At 35.9% G+C, this 24,214-nt stretch overlaps 1 protein-coding gene across 9 annotated transcripts in view; it reads right to left on the reverse strand.

Moving 5' to 3' along the window:
• Positions 1-24,214, reverse strand: part of Nrg3 (neuregulin 3) — a 1,056,615-nt gene that overhangs the window by 96,935 nt on the left and 935,466 nt on the right. For 5 of the 9 annotated variants that reach the window (XM_004867739.3, XM_021246724.2, XM_021246726.2 and 2 more), the window contains exon 4: positions 17,999-18,025. In XM_004867739.3, the coding sequence (XP_004867796.1) occupies positions 17,999-18,025 (27 nt within the window). The remainder of the gene's footprint in view (positions 1-17,998; positions 18,026-24,214) is intronic. The other 4 variants (XM_087201146.1, XM_087201145.1, XM_087201147.1 and 1 more) reach the window with 1 other exon arrangement.

A 24,214-nucleotide genomic window follows, 5' to 3' on the forward strand; every position in this document is an offset into this window, starting at 1 on the left:
ATCTTCTTGTCAAAATTCTTTTTGAAAACTCAGTGAATTCTCAGTAGTATAATGTACAGATGGGCACACATTCTCTAGAAACAAAAAAGAAACTTTGAAAAAGTTATAGGTAAATGATTATTCATCTTGTATAGAAGACTGACTTTATTGAATCAAGAAATATTCTCCTATTATAATATCAAACCAAAGAAAGATGTTGAGACCTCCAGCTGTGGTTTTCAGATCTCATTATTATAAGAAGCAATAAACACTAAAGGGTGGCCAGACCCACCTCTGCATGGCCCATAACCTCATATATTAATGTATCTGAAGAACACAGTGACTCAAGTTCAAGTTACAATCAGAGTCAATACACAACAACATCTCTGCATTTTCAATCTTCAGGACCAGCATATGGTTATAAACAAAATAACAACAGTAGAATTACATGTATAGTCACTTTTCATTTGAGTAAATCACTGTAAATCAATTATACAAGTAGAGTCTATACACCGTAGGGAAAGGTAATCTCAGATAAGTTTACTAATAGTGACCCAAGGATATTTTTGTAGGCTAACTACTACATTAAACAGCTGTAGCTATGTGAGGCATGCATTTTTCCTTTAATTTCATGTGCATTTTGAATGGTAGGTAGATAAAACCAGTCATACATCCATTATATTTCTTTTATAAATATTAAGTCAAAACTCTTTTAAATTCCAATAAAACTCAGTTCAAATTACCTTAAGACCATAATATTAAATGAAATAAATCTGATTCAGAAACTTAAATATCTTATAATTTCTCCTATATGAGAAATCAAAAACAAAAACAGAACAAAGTAAATGTTAACAGCAAGTGGGGAGATATTTTTTTAAATGGGAAGGGGAATGAGAAATGTGAGAGGGAGGAGGAAGGGGAAGGAAAGGGAATGAAAAAGGAAGAATTGAAGGGAAAAAATGGAAATAGAGCTTTTGCAAAAAGGGAAGGGGACCAAGAGTTGGAAGAAGTGGGAGAGAAAGGAAGAATAGGTAGGGGTGACAAGTGAATTATGATGTGTTATATACCTGTGCCAACCGCCCACGATGAAAGTTATCTATGTAATGCAAACTTGAACTAATAAAAATCCAAAAAGACAAGATTGTACATTATAACTTTCAGCATGTAAAAAGGGACAGAGGAACTAAGAAAAAAAATACAGTCAAAAGCTTACAAAGATTTCCCCTGAATGGAAATAATATTACAATGTGGAAAGAATTATAGAGAAGTTAATTCAAAATATTTTGGAGCATTTATTGCACATGGGCTACTTAAAGGGTATGACCTCCATTATCTCATCTAAATTTCAAAATACTTTCAAACGCAGAGAGACACTTTCAAACCAAAATTTTACTGGATCCAAGGAAGACCACCTATAAAGGAAAGAATTGAAAATAATTGTATAATAGGATGTACCATGAAGATAAGACCATTATAACTATCTCGAAAGACTAGGTAGACTATCAGGAGGGAATAAGAAAACATAAACAAGATGACTGGAGAAAATCTTTTCAACAATTCCAGGAGTTGCTGGGATGTCTATTATGAGCTCTGTATTATAGAGAAGAAAACTGAGGCTGGGGGAAATTAGTGCACCCAAAGTCACAACACTAGCAAACACTACAAGTCACAACACTAGCTTTTAAAGAGCAAAGATAAACCTCATGAATCTATGACTACCTGGGACTGTGCTAGACAGGCAGCAAGGTCTTCACTCCATGTAAAGAACTGAGTAAGAGTTCCACCAGATCAGCTCTGAGACTTCTTCCAAAGTTACGATTAATAATTATGTCTAACTGCTTCACTGGTTCAGGGGAAAAGACATTGATTGGGGAATTAATTCAAAATAGATATATAAATACATGTTTTATAAGAATAAATACATGCTTTTTATAGCTACATAATACTCAGTGGTTTTACTTTTTGAATAAGAAATGCACGACTGCTTATATACTGCATTCCATATGAATCAACTCATCTTCCAATGACATTTTAAACAATATACAGTTTAAATATATCTGGATCACCATGAAATTATAATTGTCTTCAGGGTAAAGATATGCTTATTTTCTTCCAAATGTACCATTCTGCCTTATCCCAATGAGATTCCTGTAAAATGTACATCAATACTCCATTATACATGTGAATAACTCAATATATTCACCCACACTTGTCTACTCACTCTTGTTCAGCCACACAGAGGTTGTTACTGGCAGCTGATCTGATCATTAGTTTGTCAGATATGTGAGGTGAGCTTTGCCTGGTAGCCCACTTTGTCAGTAATAAGGGTTCCCACCTCTGATGAGCAGTACCGAGAAGGTAATAGATAATGAAGTGTGACATTGAGCTGTGCAGGAATGGAATTCCCATGTAGAACAGCCAAGGATATGAGGAAAGGAAAAGAAAATAGTTTACAAAGATACTCCCTTCAAATCTGGTCCTTTTGTAAACTATCCTCTTCTTGAGTGTGAGCTAGACCTACTGACTAACTTCTAATTAATGAGCATAGATGCAAAAATCCTCAATAAGATACTGGCAAACAGAATGCAGCAAATCATCAAGACAGTTATACACCATGACCAAGTAGGATTTATCCCATGGATGCAGGGATAGTTCAACATATGTAAATTAATAATTATAATACACTATATTAACAGCCAAGGAAAAAACCATATGATCCTCTCATTAAATGCAGAAAAAGTGTTTGAAAAGGTTCAATACCCACTAATGATAAAAACCCTACAAAAAATTGAAATAGATGGTCTTTATCTCAATCTGATAAAAGCCATCTATGACAAACCAACATCCTATATCATACTAAATGGACAAAAAACTGAAAGCTTTAACTGTAAAATCAGGAACAGGACAAGGATGTCCACTGTCACCACTCTTATTCAATATAGTTCTGGAAACATTAGCCACAGCACTTAGGGAAGAGAGACAAATAAAAGGAATAAAGATAGGAAAGGAAGAAGCTGAATTTTCATTATATGTGGATGACATCATACTCTACATAGAAGATCCCAAAAGCTCCACAAAAAATTTAATAAGCAAATTCAGTAGTGCAGCTGGATACAAAGTCAACACTCAAAAATCAATAGCCTTCCTATATATGAATAACAAACACTGAGAGAGAAATTAGGGAAATAACACTTTTCATAATAGCATCCCCCCCAAAAATGAAATACCTAGGAATGAATCTAACAAAGGAAGTGAAGGAAGTGAGAGATCTCTACACTGACAACTACAGTACTCTGAAAAAGGAGATCAAAGAGGATATCAGAAAATGGAAAGATATCTCTTGTTCTTCGATAGGAAGAACCAATATAGTGAAAATGGTCATACTTATAAAATTGTTATACGATTTAATCCAATCCCAATTGACATTTCAGTAACATATCTCACAGAATTAGAAAAAGCAATCTTAAAATTCACTTGGAATCAGAAGAGACCTAGAATAGCAAAGGCAATTCTGGGCAACAAAGGCAATGCAGGGGGCATCACAATTCCTGACTTGAAATTATACTACAAAGCTACTGTGATTAAAACCAGAATGGTACTGGCAAAAAAAACAGACCCGAGGATCAATGGTACAGATTGGAAAATGCAGAAACAACTACAGACAAACTCAGCCCCCTCATCTTTGACAATGGAGCCAAACACATTACTGGAAGAAAGATAGACTCTTAAGTAAATGGTTCTGAAAAACTAACAAATAAAATATAGCAAAAGTTGCATGATATTATTTCTGAGACTTAACCAAGGAATTTCCAGCATTTGGTCCTTTAGGTTAACACAGTTTCTATGTCCCAGTACCTCTTATATACCTTTCATTCCCCTCTGCTGATGCTTTTGTAACAGCTATGTTAATGGTAGTGGTTTTATCCATTCACCATTGTACTGTATACGGGAGACAGTTGTCTCATCATTTTGCAAATCTATTCAACTCAAGGGGAATACTTGAGTTGCTGTGCTTAAGGAAATACACATAAGGGACTTCACACTCATTTGGTCTTGATTTAGATAATGAGATTAATATTGTTCCAAAGCTTTAATGACAGGATAATGGCATTTGTGGATCACAGTATTTGGTGGAAACAGACTTAAACCAACACCATAATCTAGCAAATGTACAGTAGAAGCCATAATGTGCATATAAGGCTGTATTAGGAAAGTGTTTGTTGTAAGCTTTAGTTCCATAGAGTATAGAATGTTGTCAGGTGCAGAAATGACAGGCACAAAAGATCATGGTGTGTTAAAAGAAGAGGGTAATAAGATAAGGTTGCTGATGGGTTTAATGCAACATGGGACCTAGAATAATCCACATCTAGAGATGCTGCTGCCCTTCTCTCAACTATATCTCCTTGAAAATGTTCCCAGAGGGCAGCTGAGGAACCACTGGGGAAGGGAGAGCCAGGAAAATGCTAGAGGGGGTTCTAGAAACACATGATGGTCCATTCTGTGCTTGAGTATTTCACACACACACACACACACACACACACACACACACACCAATAAGCAAAAGACATAAATACAATGTAACTCATTAGAAAATGAAGACAGATATAGAGGTGCCTGACTCATGACAGGAAATGCATACATGTGCCACATTGCCAGTCTTTGCAGTAGTGTGCCTTGAGAGGTCCATATTGGTTTACACAAATAGATAGGCAGGCAGCCTATGTCACAAGGTACATAGAGACAGAATTGTCACAGGGTAGAGTTCAAAGATAGCCCTCAAAGAGAATATGGAATTTCAGCTCATCTCATCATGGAGTAGGTATTAGGTTTTCTGAAATCTGTTACAGAAAAATAATTGTCAAGACTTTTCAGTGAGAGGCATAAAAGAGTTTTATTAGTCAGAATTTTTATGTACTCAGAATAGAGTGCAGGCCTTTGAGAGAAAGGCATCTTAGGGCCTGATGCTGGGTATATTTACATGGTCTTGGTGGTGTCTTCCAGATGGTTGATCTAGGATGTATATGCCCACTGTCATGTTACACATCAGGCCGGCTACATTAGAAAGGAAACCATCTACATCTACATGTGTTTGAAACTGAGAAACAACGCTGCCTGCCTAAGATTGTACTTACTTGAAGATGGAGGCCATTGGGAGGAATTGCAACTTACAGGTAAAAACGCAGGCCCAGAACCCAATTACTGAGTCTTTATTGTGGCTTTAAGACCCCTAGGAATTTGGCTGGGGATTTAGCTCAGTGGCACTGCACCTCCTTTGCAAGTGCAAGATCCTGAGTTTGATCCCTGGTACCAAAAAAAACCCCCAAAAACCAAAAAAAAAACCCCCAAAAATCAGAAAACCAAATACAAAAACTAAAAACAAACAAAAACAAAACAAAGACCCCCTAGGAATTGATTAGGAATGTTTCTTGGAGGGTGAAAAGGCTTGAGTAACTTTTGTGTCTTGAAGCTGTGCTTTTCTTTTTTTTTTTTGAGTACAACTTTTAAAATTACAATTTCCCTTGTCTCCTTCCCACATATATTTATTTTTTTATCCTGCCTCATTGCATCCCTCTGTATCCCTATGAAGACTCAGATCCATTATTTTGAAGAGAAAGTGGGGCTGAAATTCTGTTTTATTATAGCTGCTTCAGGCTAAGAAAGGGAATTGACCTGCCAACCCAGGGAATAAATGTTGCATCCTAACTTATCTAAAGGAGACATGGGAAGATTGGGTGTTGGCATTTTGAAGAACCATCACCTTTGATGGTCAGGTTGTTTCAGAAAATTAGGACACCAAGTCATTAAAGCTTATGGCAGAGTCTGACACTGAACTAATTTGCAAATGTAGATCTTACAATATAGAAGACATGTTTATAGTTGTCAAAATATATAAATAATATTTTAATAATAGCACAGGTGAATATCAGCTTGACTTGGAGCTAGAGAAATAAGCATGTTAAAAAGTACAGCCCCAAAATTAAAAGTAGAATAATAGTGAATAGTTCTCCATAAAATGGTAAAAGTCAGAAAAAATTAAGTAGTATTTCTCATAAGACTTTTATCTTTATTATTCATTTCTATTTGTCTCGAATTATAAATAGGCAGAGTTTAAGACCATACACACTCCTCCCTGTTCTATCAATAAGGAAAGTATTTTTATTTTTTACTTTAATTATAGTGACGGTCAAGGAATAAAATAAAAATATGTGTTTTTACATGAACATTAATTGGACAGTCAGGCAGCTGTGTGGACAGCCCATGTCTCACAGCATGCAGAAGTACAATCATGATCTGATGTCTATTTACCACATATCAAAGTATATGTATTTTCTACCACACTGCTTGAATCCCATAATACATCTTTTTCTTATAGCTATAGAAAAGTAGAATCATTGAACCACTGCTATGATTCTATCATACAGCTGTAGAAAATAGACATTTATTTTTTTTCTCATAGGAGAAAAAGGGCCCATATTCTCATAAAAACAGGGTTCTGACTGAAGTTAGCAGCCTGAATGTAATGGGGAAATAAATGTGTAGTAAACAGATAAAACACAGCTGCTATTATTTCATTAATACAGCCTGGAACTGCATTTTCTGGTAACTTATATACTACTTTCTTAGTCAAAAGCTGATAAACTAAGTGAACCTGTTACCATTTGTTTTCTGAAATATTCCTATCTGAAATGTTGAGCTCTTTCACTCATAGAAAGTGTTGGCTTTAGAATACTTCCTCAGTTGTTCTGACAGCTGGATCCATTGTGCCCAGAACCAATGAGTTTACAGGCTGCATTTGCCTTGTTAAACAACCATAGCTGCCAAGAGATAATTTGGGAGCCTCTTAGCATTATTTTTGCCTAATTTTCATCACGTAACAAGCAGGATTCCCCTCTGAGGCACACAGCCCACTCTTATTCCAATGCTTTCTGCTCCCTCCCCATTAATTTTGCTTCTCTTCTGGCTAAGTGTGGGTCCTCCTCCTCCTAGCTCTAATTCAGCTTCATGGGGATGGAGTATGAGATGAAAATGAGTCACTGTGGAGTTACTCCTTATTGAGCTCATGGCCTTACAGCTAGGGTTGCAAGATAAAATACTCAACATTAAGTTAATTTGAATTTGATATAAACAATAAATACATTTTTATACAAATGCACTTCATGTCACCATACACAAAATATATCTATCCTAAACAATTTTTGTTGTGTATTGAAAATTCAAATCTAAAAGAGTATCCTGCATTTTTATTTGCTAAGTCTGGCAAACCCATCCACAATGCAGCTTCTAAAACTGTTGCTGTAGTTGAGTGCATCTATGTTCTGGCCAATCTGTTTAGAGTTTGGCACAGAATAAGGCAAGAGAATATCACTTTATTGGGATAAGATAAACCATCTTCTATTAGGTTGGTGGGGAGGACTATAGGAAGAACTTGGACTTTGCAAACATTCTGATAGGAATTGTAATTCTACTATTTATCAGTTGGATATATTGCTTTTACTTCAATTTGCCTTGTTTCTTCATGTGTAAAATGAAAACCTATTGCCCTACCAGTCTTTTCAAACAGGTTTCCTCTACCCTGCAACCATGTCTCCCTGTCTCCTTAACTTCAGCCTTACCAATGCACAATCCAAATATGGAGAGATCTCTTAAACACATGCCAAGTAACCCCCAAATCTAGAATCCCCAGGATACTGAAAGAATACAGGATCAAATTTTCTAGACCAAAATCCAGCAACTCAGATAATGGTTATTTTCTGCATGACACATTTAAGATTCCTGATGAGTTTGAAATAAAATATGAGATAACTCATATGTAATCACATACTGCACCTAAAGTCATATGATAATGCACCTCATTTCCTGCTTTTGCTTGTAACATATGAGTGCATGCCAGCCTCATCAGTGAAAGGGGCACAGACATTGAAATTTGGAAAACGATTGACCTGAATTCAATAAATTTTCAAAATTACACACTCTTCTTTAAGACTCATCCAATTCTTGAAACAGATGAAACAATACTGCACAGAGGGAATGCAGTGCATCCAAGAAGACATCCTCCTAGATGAGGAAACTTTATTTGATTTCAATGCCAAGCCTGTTGCTTACCAAGGAAGTCATTTTTTAGTGAAGAAACTGACAAGAAATGAACAATAAAATCAAATGGTAATAAATGCAATGGAGAGGAAATAAGAGGCTAACACAAGTTAGAAATCAGAGTGACAAGTAAAGTATCTCTAGAAGTGTATCTTAGCTAAATTTGTTAAGATGAGAAGGAACAGACTATATGCAAAGATAATATTCCTTAAGGAACAGCTGGTGCAAAGGCCTCAACGTATATAGAGGAGAAGGGAGACGGCCTTATGACAGAGAGCCGTCTTGGAGGTAAGCAGTCAAACATGGATGACCCAGTGCGGGGCTTATAGTGTCTGTATTTCATTCTAAACCCATTAGAAAATTTTATGTAAGAGAATGATAGGGTTTTAGTTACACATAAATGAAAAGTTATATGTAATATAATGATGTGATTTCTTTTGCTAATGGGAGTCAATATTTCTAAATACATTTTCTCATCCTGTCCTTTTTATTTTAACATCTTTGCTAGGATGTTCCTACTTCTCCTTGTAGAAATTCTATCCTTCTTCAAAGACAGCTCAAGGCCCATCCTGGGGCTTCTCTTCTCATTGCAGCTTATCCTGCTGCTTCCCCTGGGGCATTCCTCCTGGTTTCTTCCTCTGAATCTGACACACATCCTGTGAAAATTTATCTTCACAGTGCCCACTGTTTAGCTCAAAGAGCCCACAGGTGAGCAATATTTGAAATCCAATCCTAGGTTTGTCCCATTAGCTGAGATTCCATTCACAATACCTACAAGACACACCCTACACACAGCTCCCTACAGAATGAAGTGTTTCAGGGAAATCTGATAATTCCCTGCTTGCAAAGTCAGCACACTTTGTTTTCCAACAATATAAAATTACACTTCCTTCAAAAGGCAGCTAGGGTCACTATATTCAGCTGGGATCTCTTGGCCAATCACATCAAGTACTACTGCCCTTCATGTGTATGATGTTTATCCAATTACCTGCACTTCTTGCCATTTTCCCAAACTCTGATCCTCTTCTATCATTTATTTATCTTTGTTCTCTGTTTTTCCCTTTTCCTCTAATTTCCTTTCTCATCTTTGAACTATAGGAATATTTTAAAAATTTTTTCACACAAAAATGTCCCTCTCCCTCTCCCCCTTCCTTTTTTGTTTTTGTTTTTTTTGTTGTTTTATTTTTATGAGACAAGGTCTCACTATATAGTTCAGGCTGGGCTTGAACTTACTATGCAGCTCAGGCTGGCCTCGAACTCACTGTGATCCTCCTGCCTCAGCTTCCTGAGTGCTGAGATTACAGGCATCTGCCATCACACTTGGCTCTCTCCCTTTCCTTTTGACCTCTCAGAGAATTACTTTTTTATGACAATCTGAACATCATTGTTGTTTTTTCCTTTTTCCTAGAACATTCCAGATCTTTGGAATTTGCTAACACCTCTTGTACATTTTAAATATTCAATGTATATATGTAAGCTGTTTGATACTAATTAAGATTTCGTATTATTTTATATTTGACTTGACAATCCCCAAATCCAATCCTTGTTAGATCTTAATTCTCTCTATCTGATAAAGGAATTAGTCTACGGCCATACCACTCTGAATCCACCTAATCTTGTCTGATAAAGGAATTAACTACTCCTTTAAAAATGCCCTAGAAGGAAATAGAACCTCCAATCATGGCTGACCATGATCCTTCAAATAGAATTCATTGCCCTGCACTCATCACTACATTGACAATAATCTGTGTTTCACTGTATTATATAAGAAAATCATGACAGCCTGTCTGTTTGCTGAAGTTCCTATAGTGACTACTTACAAAGAAACTCCCAACCTAGTTGTTTTGTACCAAATCATATTATTTTAGCAATGATGCCTTTCTCCTATGTTAGTTTGCATTGAACAATATTGCTTTTTCTAGTATTTTAAATCAAATATTTTCCTCAAGGTCTACTGAAGAAAATTTATTAACTGATCCTGGAATTTTGTCTACAAATGTGTTCCATATATGTCCATTTTCTCCTTTGTAGCAATCATAATGATTATATCTGTACATTTTAGAAACATCTCTTATCTGTGCCATTCCTCAATTTCGCTGTTGAATTTCACTGGCGTATAAGTGTTTGACATGTCCATCTCCTTTGATAGATGTTATTTGCCCAGTGAAATATTGACTTGAGCCATCTCTCTATTGCCTTTCTGAGTCAGTCACTCAACACAGTCTGTACTCACCAAGAAATGTTCAAATACTATACACCTTCTACACATATCCCACGTGACGCCATGATGACAGCCAGTGCGAGCCTTACTGTACCCTAAGCAGAACCAGTGCCTTCAGAATTGAGGACTGATGCAGCACTGCATGGCCACTTGAAACACTGCCTGAATAGAACTTCTCTGAGTTACCCTGAAGCCCTTGGGGGACATGACTAGAGGTCAGTCACCTACAAACTATAAGAACTCAGGAGGGACACAGATTTAGTTATGAATCCTTTACCTTCTGTATTCTTGCTCTTTGGATAAGACATTTCTGCAAAATATACCTCTGTTTTGTCATTTACAACACTAGGATAGTAGTAGTTCTTGTGGGTGTTTTCTGAGACTTCACTAGATCACATCACTTTTTTGCCAAAGGTTAAGCATTCAACAGTGTGAGCTTACGTTTGTCTGACACATCTGATTTCTGTTGTAGATTAACTCTGCAAATGGCATACATGGAAAGCTAAACTAATACTGCTTGTTGTACCCTCCCTCAAAACACACATATAAATTTTATTAGAAAACATGATATATTCAAATGAATGGAAATTTTTGTCCAAGTAAATCAAATTCACAGATTTCAGATTAGGTGAAAAAGATCTTCACTTTCATATTTCTAACGCCAAATCACATATTACAGAAGAAAGTTGAATTCACTAATATGTGAAGCATTTAAACTTAAAGGAAAAAAATACCAATTCATTGATAATATGCAGGGTAGCTTAAAAGAAACCATCCCCATTTAATATCATCTAAACAGAATTAGAAACTAGTCACTTCTCAGATTATCTTTAGTGATCACTAAAATACACTAAAGGAACTTTTTTACATGAGAGTATAGAAGAATAATTAATATATAGTGAAGAAGAAGTAATAACTTTATCACTTCTGAACCTATAAACATATTCCATATCAGACACTTTGAGTATAGCATATTTCTAGGGCTTGCCTAATAGAACACTCAATATTCAGCTTTTATGTTTTAAAGTTATAGCAGTTATGTTTAAAATTACAGCAGTTTGATTAGGTAAATTTTTAATACTTTAATGAAAAAATATCATTTTCCTAAGTCCTATGATTCTTTGGATTCTTGACAAAAATCACACCAGACTTCACTCATTCAGACTGTATATTTATATATTATGTTACCCTACAAATGATGTCAGAATACAAATAAGATGTAATTGACAGCATTTCTTAGTGAGAATGAAGAAAACTTGCATAAAAATTTATAACATGACCACTCAGATCTGCCCTTTGGTCAGCAGTCTCATCAGGAAGATTGGTTGGATTTTTAACAGTCAACAAATACTTAGGCTTCCAAAGAAGTTAACTTATCTCACCTTTTGGTTTAGTCACACTTTGAGAAAATTTAGAATGTCTGACCCTAAAAATCTTTATTTCCTTTCGTGCATGAATGAATGAAAAAATGAGGGTTAAGTCATGAATTTAAGAAATATGTGTTTGTTATTGGTTTAATTATCAACACTTTTAATTTTTTTTCAAACACAATTTCCTGCCTGGTATGCATCTCCAAATCCTTGCCCTAATTATGTCAGTAAAATTTGTTATTTAGCCGATGTTTTACTTTGGGTTAGTATTTTATGTTAAAATTTCCATGGTACCAATCCCAAAAGCATCATTAAGAAAAATTCATAATTAGGAAAAATCCTTCCAAATGATGACAGTTTTATAGACATTCGGTTTGGCATACCTTACTTAGTAGGATAATTATTCCTTAAAGCTAACAAACCAACTCAGAAGAGCTTTTGGTTAATTCTTTTTGACATCCTCTCTCCATTTCTAAAGTGGTAACCATAGAGAGATCATAACCCAGGAGGAAGGAAGTGAAATAGCAACCTCATCCTACTGCGGAAGAAATACAGGGCTAGTATAAATCTGTAGTAGGGTATCACTCCATAGAGCTTATTCATTTTGGCTGGTGCTCAGCTTAAATGTCTCCTCTTTTGTCAGCAGTCCCCAAATTTTCAAATACATCTAGTTGCTCTTCTTCTCTTATTATTCTATCTTGTCTACAAAAATTTCAATAGCATTTAAAATATCACCTCAGTTGTGTCTTCAGTCTTAGAGCTCTTACACATTAAGAGAGGAGGATTACATATCTGCATCTCCAATATTGTATATACCTAGCATATAGTAAATGTGATAAATAATTGTTGACTAAATAGCAAGATTATTGAAGCATACAGTTTACACTTGCCTGAAATAAAAGAGAACTTTGTTAATGAAGCATTTAGTTTTCAAGTATACTCAATAGTCTACTCAATAGGGACAAACACATGAAATGAAGAAATCCTAGGAGAAATGTACTCTAGAACTTATTAAAATAAAACTAGACTATACTACCAAATAAAATTTACCCCAGGTATGCAAGACTAGTTCAGCAATTGAAAATCAATTAATTTAATCCTTCACATCAAAAGCCTAAAATATTGATATAATCATTGTCTAGCTCACTTTCTCACTGCTAGGATGAAATACATAATACCTGCAACTTAAAGATGAAGTTTATTTTGGCTCATAGTTTACTCCACAGTTGGCTGAATTGCATGAGAGAACTGCATGGCAGTCAGGAAACAGACAGAGAGACAGAGACAGAGTGAAACACATGGCGGGGGGGGGGACTTTTCCAGGTCAAACTTCAATAACCTGCCTCTAATCGGGTTTCACCTCCTAATAGCACTCACAGCTGCTAAACTTATTAGTGGATGAATCCACTGATGACTATAGTGGTACCTGCCCCAGTGCAATTACATTCTAAAAGCCCTAGCTATCAGTACACAAGACTTTGGAGAGACATTCTAGAACTAAACCTTAACAATCATATAAATAGTTTCAGAAAGATGACTTAAGAAAATACAACTCATTTGTGATTTTAAAAAAAACCTTGTCACAAACTAGGAATAGAAGGGGACTTTCTCAACTTGATAAAGAATGTCTACAAAAACACATTACATCTAATATCATACTTAAGGGTGAGAGAAACTTGACGCTTTCTCAGTAAAATCAAGTAAAAGTGAAAGATGTCTCTCTCTTTTGCACCGTAATATTGGAAGTATGAGCTACTTAAATAAGACAAGAAAAGGAAATAAATGATATACAGATTGGAAAGAAAGATTTCAGAGACATGATTATATAGATAAAAAGGCTTAATATTATCAAAGAAATAGTTTTTCCCAACTTTATGCCTAGATTCAGTGCAGTCCCAATAAAAGTCCCACAAGTCAATTTGTTGATCTTGTTAAACCAACTCTAAAGATTGTAGTGAAAGAGGAAAGATACTGTGTCATCAATACAATATTGAAGGACAGAACAAAGTTGAAAAGCTGACATAATCTGACTTCAGGACTTACTGCAATCTATGGAAATGAAGACAGCAAGATACTGGTAGAAGAATAGATAGATCAATCAGTGGAACAAAACAAAGATTCTAGAAATAGGCACACATAACTGGTCTTTGTCCTAAGGGCCAAGGTAGTACAAGTGAGAAAAGACAGTCTAATCAACAATGGTGGATGAAAAACTGGATATCCACATGCAACATGATGAATTCAGAGGTAGACTTTCGATACTTCACAAAATTTAACTTGAAATGCTCTCTAGTCCTAAATGGAAAACTCAAAGCTAAAACACTTCTAGAAGATGAAACAGGAAATAATCTAGGTGATCTAGGGTTTGGCTTTGTCACTTTAGATACAGTATTAGAGGTAAGATCCACAGATGAAAGAATTCATAAGTTATAACAGATGTACCACTTTTGTGTGGAATGTCAATATGGCTGTGCATCTGTGGGGAAGAGTATATAGAGAGAGATCTCTGAGCTTCCTACTGAATTTTGCTGTGAAATTAAAACTGGCATAAAAAGAAAGTCTAGTTTAATAATCAATTCACACGTATCCACACGGACAAACAACTGCATCGAGCAAATGTTGGTACATCAACAAATTGATGTGATTTGATTTATATAGATTATGCCTACAATTCTGTTTCTCAGCTGAATTTTTACCTAGAGATTCCTTAGACATAGTACGATAGCACCTTCAATGAAAAGAATTTTACCTGTACAGATTCTCCCATCACCAACTGAATCTGGAAATATTTATTCCCAAAGTGACAGAATTTTACATATTCAGATAGACTAACCTATAGGAGTGAACTTGTAAGGTCAATTAAAATAGTATAATCATTAATTCTATAAATCTATCCTCCAATCACACAATCCTTTATTAGTTACCATTATTTACATGCATACTATTCATTGTTTTTAACTCCAACTTCTTGTTCAACCTCCTTCCCTTCAAGGCAATATCTATTGCTGGAGTTAAATAGTACATTCACAGAACTCATTCACTTATTCACTATAAGGCTTTATACCTATGATTAACTCTTAACTTTTGTGGCCTCATTATAACTTTAATCTTGAGAGTCATACAGATGAACTACACAATAGCCTATTATTATTTTGGTACCAGTAACCACATTCCCTAAAGTGAGTTCTAACACAGACCCTTTAACACTTAGGGGATCCATCCTACTGTCAGTCATCAGGGACACCAGAAGTACTCACAGTAAGATGGCAAAAGGTGTATTTAACAGTGGTATAACCTTTGCTTGCGAATTTTCCTTTGCTATATCTATGGCCACTCTGTTTGTAGGATCTACTCTTCTCAGGCCCACTATCAACACCACGCTGTTTCCTGTGTCTCTGGGCATTATGCTAAACAGCAATGAAACTGCATTCTCTGAGCCTGCAACTGCCACAACCTAGCCGAGCACATTCTCTGGTCATGAGGTTTAGTGCTCACTTTCCTCAAAAGAACTACAGACGTTCATACTTTCTGCCACTCATCCCTGCTCTCATCAGTGAAAGAAGAAAATGCAGATTGCTTATGATTCTCAACCAATATACTCTACTGCACAAATTGAGCCATAGCTTTCTATAATTTGTGGCCCATGACTTAGCTTTCTTCTCTTCTTTCAGCAACTAAACTCTCTGCTTGCTTCTCTGACATTGCTCATCCATGTCCACCAATACCCTCTCTGCATTTTCAATCTCACCTTTGACTTCTGTCTTCCTTCTATAATAACTGAGACCTGAATCTTGCCTGAAAAGTCCAATTCTCTTCTACCTTCTTCAAAAGCTTTTTAAAATTTCTCTTATACTCAAATTTGGGATCTATCCTCTTGTCTCTTAATGAACTCTTTTTCTTGTCTCTTATGAAAAGTGCTGCTCTTTTCAAGCTTGTGCTATTCTTATGGAGATAGAGGTTACTAAAAATCCATTTCCTTTTTTCTCCCAGAGTTACTAAAGTTTCGTGACCGAGCCTCTCTTGTGTCAGATGTGGTTCTGTGATTTAAGCTAACAGAATATTAACAAAAGTGCAATGAACCCTTTTAGGCCAAGTCTATCAAGGAGTGGTGACACAGTTGCTATGTTCAATTTTTTCATCTGCTAATTACATGGAGCTTGCAAGGCATTCTAGGTGACATGAAAGCCATCAGACAAAAAGAGCTTGAATCCATGATTTGCTAGTTGGATGAAGAATAGTTATTTGCTGACCACAAACATGTACTAGGACAGGGAAAGACAGTAGCAGGAAATAAATTGCCACTGAGTTTGAGTCATTACTAGGAGCTCTATTTTGTGATGCACCAGTTATTGTCCTTATGTGTACATAAGAAACCCTTTTCATTGCCATCTATTAGACACTGACATAGTCTATCTCTTTTATTAGAGACTTTAACATATAAATATTTTTCCTCTATCCCTACCCTAGCACCATCATGAGTAACTGCAGTATCTACTTGATGACTTGTGCAAAACTATATCCTCACAAGTCTTTGACCTCTAGCTTCAAATTGTTTACTCCTCCAGTTCATTTTGTTATGCATTCCCACAAGCACTCTTTGAAAACTACCATATCATATAACTCCATCTTCTTCAAAATCATTATCAACTAGCCTGCCATATGACCACAATCTTCTATTTGTAGCACCAACTTGTTCAAATATTTTCATGACTAATATTTGATTTTATACTTTCTTCCACACATACCTTACATTTCATGGTGCTTCATTTGAATATTAACCTGGATTTCATTGTCCTTCTGAGTTTTAATCACATCTACCTAGCAAAACTTCAGACCTGCTGGAATTGAGCTGTCTGCCTTTTCGATGATGTAATATCTAGATACACAGCCCAGGAAACATACAACAAGGAAGGAAATCCAGGATGAAAATGCAATTAGTGATCTCTTATTAACCCTCAAGACTTCTAGCAATAAAACAATCAACTTGACATCTCTCAAGCATGTCAAAAGTACCCCAGACTTAAATTGTCACACCTAATCTAACAAATGTCTTCAAAAATGTTCTTTTATCAATATTCTATTTTCAGTCATTAATCCAACTTTTATTTAAATATATAAATAATAAAACAATAATTTTCCCTTATAAATTTTAACATCAATTGCCTTCAAATACTTGTCGATTTTACCTTCTACATATCTACCAACCTCTCTTCATATTTTCTACCATCACACCAGTCCAAACTAATATCAGCTTGCCTGGAAAAGGTCTTAAAAGACTTTCAATTTTATATAAGTTCTATGACTTGATTTTTTATCTATAAGCTTACTAAACCTAAAACTTTATTTGCCTACTTTTGCTAATTTACTTCTACCATTTTGCATTTTTCTTCATTTATAATGACTTGATAAATATTCACTGAGTAAATGGATAAATGGATTAAATGAACATAAGTAAATATACAAGGATTACCACAATTAGCATATACATATATGAAGCAAGTGTTCACATCAATGTGTATAAGAGAAAAAAAAAATGTGAAGATCCACAAAAGCCAAACAAGTAGGGCCGAATAATTTGGATTTAAATTGAGATTTTTTTCATTTTTGTAGCTCTTACTCCTGAGTATCTTTCCATGTCTGAACTGTGACACATTTTGATACTTAAGAATCCTCTTCTGTCACTTAGTTTATGATAAAGTTTCACTGTTACCTCTAGATTATAATGCATTATCTTTGAATATAGAAAATAGTGCCCCAGAAGTATTCTAATGCTTTAAAAATGTGTCATCCACTGCAGATTCTTTAAAAACAACTAGTAAAATTTTGTAAATAGAAATGGTTAAAACCCCAAACTCCAAATTAAGATCAATGCCAAAATGTTTCCAGAGTAGCCATCATGCAAAAGAAAAAGGAATTAGAGCGGGAAAACACAAAAACTGACATTTAAAAATCATTGTTTTCTATTATTTTAAGTGTTTACCATGTTGTAGATATTGTACCAAGCAATTTATAAGTGCAGTAAAATAGGAACTATTATTATCCCTATTTTACAGATAAGAAAATTGGGAATTAGAGGAAACAATCAAAGCCAGGAACCAATTCCAACTTCTGTAGCCTTGCAGAGGCACTTAACATTAAATTGCTTTTCAAATAAGTACTTAAGTCTCTCATTTTAAGTCATTACTTAGTGAAAATGGACTAAAACATTTTTTTACTACTAATGGAATCTGATATTGAGACATTTCAATTATAATCAGACGAGGACAAAGAACAATATGCACATTATAAAACTTAGCTTTAGCAGGATGATAAAAGGAGCAAGTTTTTTAAGTCTTACCCATGAATTCAATCCCCAAATGGTCTGCTACATTGAAGTCAGCAAGCAAAGGAGGGAAACAAAGAAAGAGAAAATGGTTAGAAAATAATCTACACAAGGAAATCAATGCCTATAAGACAGACCTCCCAAGACAAGGAATGCTTCTTAATTTTATCCATGTTTGCTTGAGAAATACAACCTAAAGATTGCAAACAGTAACAGTGCTCTCAGAATAGATTAGTATTTCCGCAAAACCTCTGAACCATGGCTTGGAATATTGGATGGAATAATAAAGCATATATTATGAAGTATGCTTAATATATACTTAAACTAAAAGAAAAACACAGAGAGAGAGACAGACATTGTGGACACAGAGTTATTTTCAGAATCTATCACATTCTCTGTAGATAAACACCTTATTCAATATAAGCTTATTCAGATCTCAGTTAACAAGAATGACTTAGGCCTAATGAGGTTATGACAGGCCCTAACCAGTTGATCTTCATGTTTACAAAACAAAATAATGCTAGATATTTTCTTTTCCCTTCATTTGTTACATGAGAAAAGTATGCATTGGCAAGATGCCTATCAGTCACAGAATATCAGGTAGACCTAGGGCATAAATCAGTACCCTTAGGCCCCAAGACTATCTAACTTGACAGTCCATCCTGTCAAAACAAATGCAGATATAGGTTAGTCTGTTCTAAGTGCACATGGGAAGCCAACTGTCTTGTTGAGCTAATGACCTTTGCCTGTGGAGAGCAGAGTAGTAGAATACCTCCCAGGTATTCAGCCCTATAGGTTGTTTATTTAAATGGTGCTTTCTTTTACTCCTTCAGTTGTATGTTATCACTTTTTAAAATTTATCACATTATTCAGTGATATTTTCTATTGCAGTAATATTTGTCTGAAATGAAAATAAATAGGGGATAACATATTCTTCTAACCATATTTATTTCAAAGAGTAATTACCAAGCTTCCTTTTAATTATTTTTTTAGCAAACAAGCATTTCCTTTTATATAATATACATTTACTTACCTTGAATATGTTAACAATTTTTGTTTGTAAACAGTTCATATTTTTTGGGTGCTAAGATATATTTATAAGATATATTTATATAATAAAATGAAATTTAACATTTTAACCATTTTAAGTACATAATTCAATGGTAACAATTAGATTTACAGGGTCATACTATCACTATTTTTGAATCTTTTTCTTCATCTCAATCAATAACTTTACATTTTTACATCCCCCATGTTTCCTCCCCACAGTCCTTGGTATTTTCTGATCCTATCAAATCAACTTACCTGCACGTGGTCCATTTTTCAGTGATTAGAAACTGGTTTAATTGATAACTATGTACTTTTATAAACAAAGATGACTACAATGTTTCTAAGAAGTAGATGCTTTCATTTCTTGGCATGGCTTTTTTGACTGCTTGCTGTGTACTGTTCAGTATTATGATAGATACCTGGAATATTTTCAGCAAAAGACAGGTTCCTTGTTCTCAATGAGTTCAGAAATCAGTGGGAAACCACAGAGAAAAAAACCCTGGTCATTCTTTACAATAAGTGCTGTAATAGAAAGGCAGAAAAATTTTTTGGCTAGAGGAGCTGGGACAGAATGTGCCATATGAAAGATTAGGACTTGTGAAAAAGTAGACAAGATCATTTTTTTTGCTCTTGTGCAAATTAGAAGCTTCATGACAGTGAACATTTAAAACACTGAAGAATACTAGAGTTGTGGTATTTAAAATATGGATTTGGGTAAGATTAATTTTCATGAGACTAAAGGTAAGGGGAAATAAAAGATCGGGAATAACTTTTTAAAAGCATAAAACCAGAGGCAAACATGCAGGAAAGAAGATCAGAAAGGACAAGGGATAGAAACGGTGAACAAAGGACTTCAAGTAATGAAGCACGGATGGTCAGTGACAGGCCAGGGCAGTCTGAAAGCCTTCGGCCTCAGCTTGGTTGAAGGAATTTCTGGCTCAGAACTGCCTGCCTGTGGTCACTTTGGCTGGCAGGTTTAAATAATGGCCACTCTTCATGCATCCATGACCTTTGCTCTTCCATTTCTATACATGACAATACTATAAGTAGTATAATTAAGGCTACTGGACACTTTCTGTCTACTCATTTGAACATAGGCAATGCCTCAGGGCCAACCCCCTGATCTTTGTACTAATATTATGGCCAGCTAAGTCAGATAGAAATTAATACACAGTCAGAGAGGGACTGAGATATTCTTAAGGAAGTCAGCACAAAAATAAAAACATCAGAATTGTGACTGGAGGTGCATCTGAAGAAGGCCAGGGCTCAAGATAATGATGCAATGGCCAGGCCTGCATGCCTCCCTAAGGGATAAGCAATAACTTGAGGTTATCCTGTAATTAGCACCACCTGGTCCAGTAAGTCCAGATGGGCAACAGTTGTCCAGATGAGTGACCAGAGTATCTGGCCCCATCTCTTTCCAGGAATACATTTGTTCTTTCCATGCACTCATGCTACATGACTCATTTCCCTATTGGATCCATATTTGCTAGGCAGCTACATTTGTAATCCTATAGGTTGATGGTAGTTTGACCCAAATTCTACCCACATTGTGACTTTGCTGCATAAATTACCCCTGACAAAGAGCCCATTAACCACCCCATCCAGGACCCCTCCTATCTCTCAGGAGCTATCTCTTAATAAAACTTTCCCTCTCTTAACCACTGTTGTCACTTGGAAATCATTCTTTCATATTTGGGGGACACGAACTCAACACATTTGACATCTAGTAGGTTGGGAGTTATATTTCTCCTTTATCACTAAGGCCTACTATATGAGGTAGAAATAAGATGCGTGTGTGCCAAAGCCACCTGCATGACCTATAGTAACCTTTCTTCACTTGGAGCTCATTAAAGCTTCATGCATATGGACTGCATCTTCTATGTCCATATGCAAATTCTGGGAAAGGACATAGAAGACACAGCTGTCAGTCACTCTAACAGTCATGCTCTCTAGACCCTGCACAACACTTTAACTCTTAAACATACCACATTCAGCTCTTCTGCCATTTTTCTTTCTGCTAGCACAAGCCACCCACTCTAAGCATACCATTGCCTAATCAGACTTCATTAAACTTTGCTGCATTTTTCCTTCTTATCACACACCCTGTCAACTTCTTTGTCACACACAAGAACCTAGAAATCCATCCTGAATCCTATCATCCATGGCAAAGAATCTGGAGATTGTGCTAAGAAGTGAGTAGCATGTTTGAGAAACTAGATATCAGTCTGAGTACAACTGAGATTAGATAAAAGCAATAAGGGAAGGCAAAAAGTTGACAAGGAAAATCATAATTTTAAAAATAAAAACTGCAGCTTCAGGACAGGAGCTTACTTTAACTTTCTTTTTTTCCCAAGACACAATAAGGCTGTGCAATTCCCATTTACCTATGAATGAACTTTGTCTGTTCCTTTTTACCTGCAGATATGCCTCTTTCACTTGTGAAAAGACCATATCTTTCACCCATGAAATGGGCCTTTCCTTTGGGGTGGGCTACAGCTCTCCCATCTGCGATGGCTGTCACCTTTGAAAGGGCCATGGCTCTTCCTAGCAGAACAGCCATCATCTTTCAGTCTTCTGTATGTAAACTCAATCCCTTTTTCCCTCAGCTTCTATAGATTTCCATCCCCAAATCTCCCATAAATACACCCAGCCCCAGACTATGATGCATCTCTCTCACCGTGTCTCTCTCTCTCTTTCTTCGAGTGTGTATATTACCACTTTTGCACTGTTTTTTTGAAAGTGTACATTGCCACTTTGAGACCCTCCTAGAACTCAGTCTGATGACACAGTCACAGTTTATTCATGATCAATATCCAAGACAGAAATTGGAATCGACAATTACTCAAACAGTGAAAGGTAAAAGTAGAAATCTTGAGAAAAAAGAAATCCATCTTCTCTTAACATAAGTTACATCTAATTATTGGAACTATAATTTTCAGACTCTCCAGCAAGGTGGCATTTGTAGTCTTAGATATTAATGGGAAGTTATTTACTAATTTTTATAATAGTTTTGTTCGCGGAAACTGAACATACAAATAAAAGCTCTTATTTAAATATTTTCTTTCCTCTTCTTTCATGTACCTCCAGGTACACACACATACACACATACATACGCACATACACACATATTTCTACTACTTCATTAAACTGATAAACACTGCAATCACTATTGCAGATTTGAAGACACTGAGAGGGTTTGGTTTGTACAGAAGATCAATGAAAATCAACGAAGAGGAGATAACAGAAAAACAATTAATTTTGTTACATGAGTCAGACAAAGAACATAAAGTGCACTATTTCTCACAATCCTTTACTGGCTATTTCTAAAAGCAAACATCCTGCCTAGGGATATTCAGGTCTGCAGAAAAACATCAAGAGAAATGAAATAAAAATTAATCAATTAATAGCTCAATTATTCCTTCCCTTAAAATCTACATGCCAAGAACTGTAGATACTAGGGTGGAAAAGGAAGTGGAAGCACATAGCGTAAGGAAGGAGCATTTTATTTCTCTCTAGATAGCATGTACTGGGATGTATAACTTCTGCCTGACACTTCCGTTAACTTTACTTCGGGATGCTCACACCCTTGGATTATGTACTAATGGCTAACATTTACTGGACACTTATTATGTACCAGGAAGTACTCTAAGTATTCTTTCATGGCAACTTATAAGATTGTGATTATCCCCATTTTATAGAGGCAAGAGAGGCAAGCTACCTTTCCCTAGACCACAGACCTATAAGTGGTGGAAGATAACTGACCCAAAGATGACAAACTCTTAGTACCATTACCCTCACTATTTACATGCACTGTTCCTATGAAGAAATAGCTAATTTTTACAAAGTTACCAGGTAATGAACTCTGCGGGGAGGAATAATCTAATGCACTCAGGTAAACAAGTTGTTTTCAAGTGTCCTCAGGCCCCGCTGAAGCACAATTCCTTGCTTGCCCCTACCTGACTGATGAAGAATACAAGCTGGTTGGAGGGAGGGAAGATGGAAAGGAAGACAACTGTTTCCTGCTCCAAGTAACAAAGTTGGCAAATCATTAATATTTCTTCACTGGTTGCCAGAGAAATTTCTTCATGATAAGACTGACCTAGTTATTTGAACATAGAGCAAGTTGTGTCTGAATATACGCCAAACATTAAACCCAATCATTTTAAACTTGGCATTATACTTGACAAATACCAGCAGTTCTGCTGCAGAACTGAAATATTCTTAAGGTTTTAGGAGTAAATAAATCACTAGGGAGACAAAGTAAATATTTCTGGAAAACTTCTGAAAATTCAAGGCCCACATTTTTCACTGTTTTTGACCAAAAATTTTATAGGTTGATGGTGTCCCATATGGTGTCTTGCAATATGTAGACATTGTAGAATGACTGATTTAAGCTAATTGGCATATACATCCCTTCATATACTCCCTTTTTTAGTGTGGTGAGAATGCTTAAAATCTGTGTTGGGGATTGTCAAATGCAAAAAATTGTTAACTGTAGTTACCATGTTGTACTACCACAGAAGCCTTGAATTTATTCCTTACTTAACTAAAGCTTAAAGTCGCATAGAGTCTACACAATACAAAACTTCTTGAGTGCTTCAAAACTTCTTGTTTTGGGGCCATTACCTCAAGTACTCCACTCCAGACAGGCTGAGGAAGAGCAAAGAATAGTCCTTGACTTACTTCCAACCTCAGGCCTTAGTGGGGCGAGCTGTTATCCACATATGATGATGAGCTCCCTGCAGTGTGATATTGGACATGTAGCTCAGCCTCCATCCTGTATTAAAAATAACTTAGCAAGGAGATTCTGTATCAGAATAGTCCCAAATGTGAACATTCAAGCAACAGTTCCATGGGACATGCAAAACATGGTATGTGAAAAATATTGAAAATCCTGGCTTCAGTTTCAATGGGCTTCTCCACTGCACGGATACCCCATCTCCTCCAAAGTATGTGGTGGAGACTTTGTAAGAGCACAGGAGGCAGCCTTTCCTAGCTTGGTAGCAACAGCTGTGTGTCATGAGTGCCCTGTGAAATTACTGATCTATGGAACCTGCTCTGGGAAATACGTGCAACAGAAGTGTGGAGGAAACCACCCACTCAGTTATGAAACATGTCAGTTATAAATGGTTCATATGAATAGCAGAACTGAAATTTGTCACTATGAAGATTCCATCC

Source organism: Heterocephalus glaber, unplaced genomic scaffold, assembly GCF_053883595.1.
Source record: "Heterocephalus glaber isolate CG9 unplaced genomic scaffold, H.glaber_assembly_v1.0 deba00001755, whole genome shotgun sequence".
Taxonomy (NCBI): Eukaryota; Metazoa; Chordata; class Mammalia; order Rodentia; family Bathyergidae; genus Heterocephalus; species Heterocephalus glaber.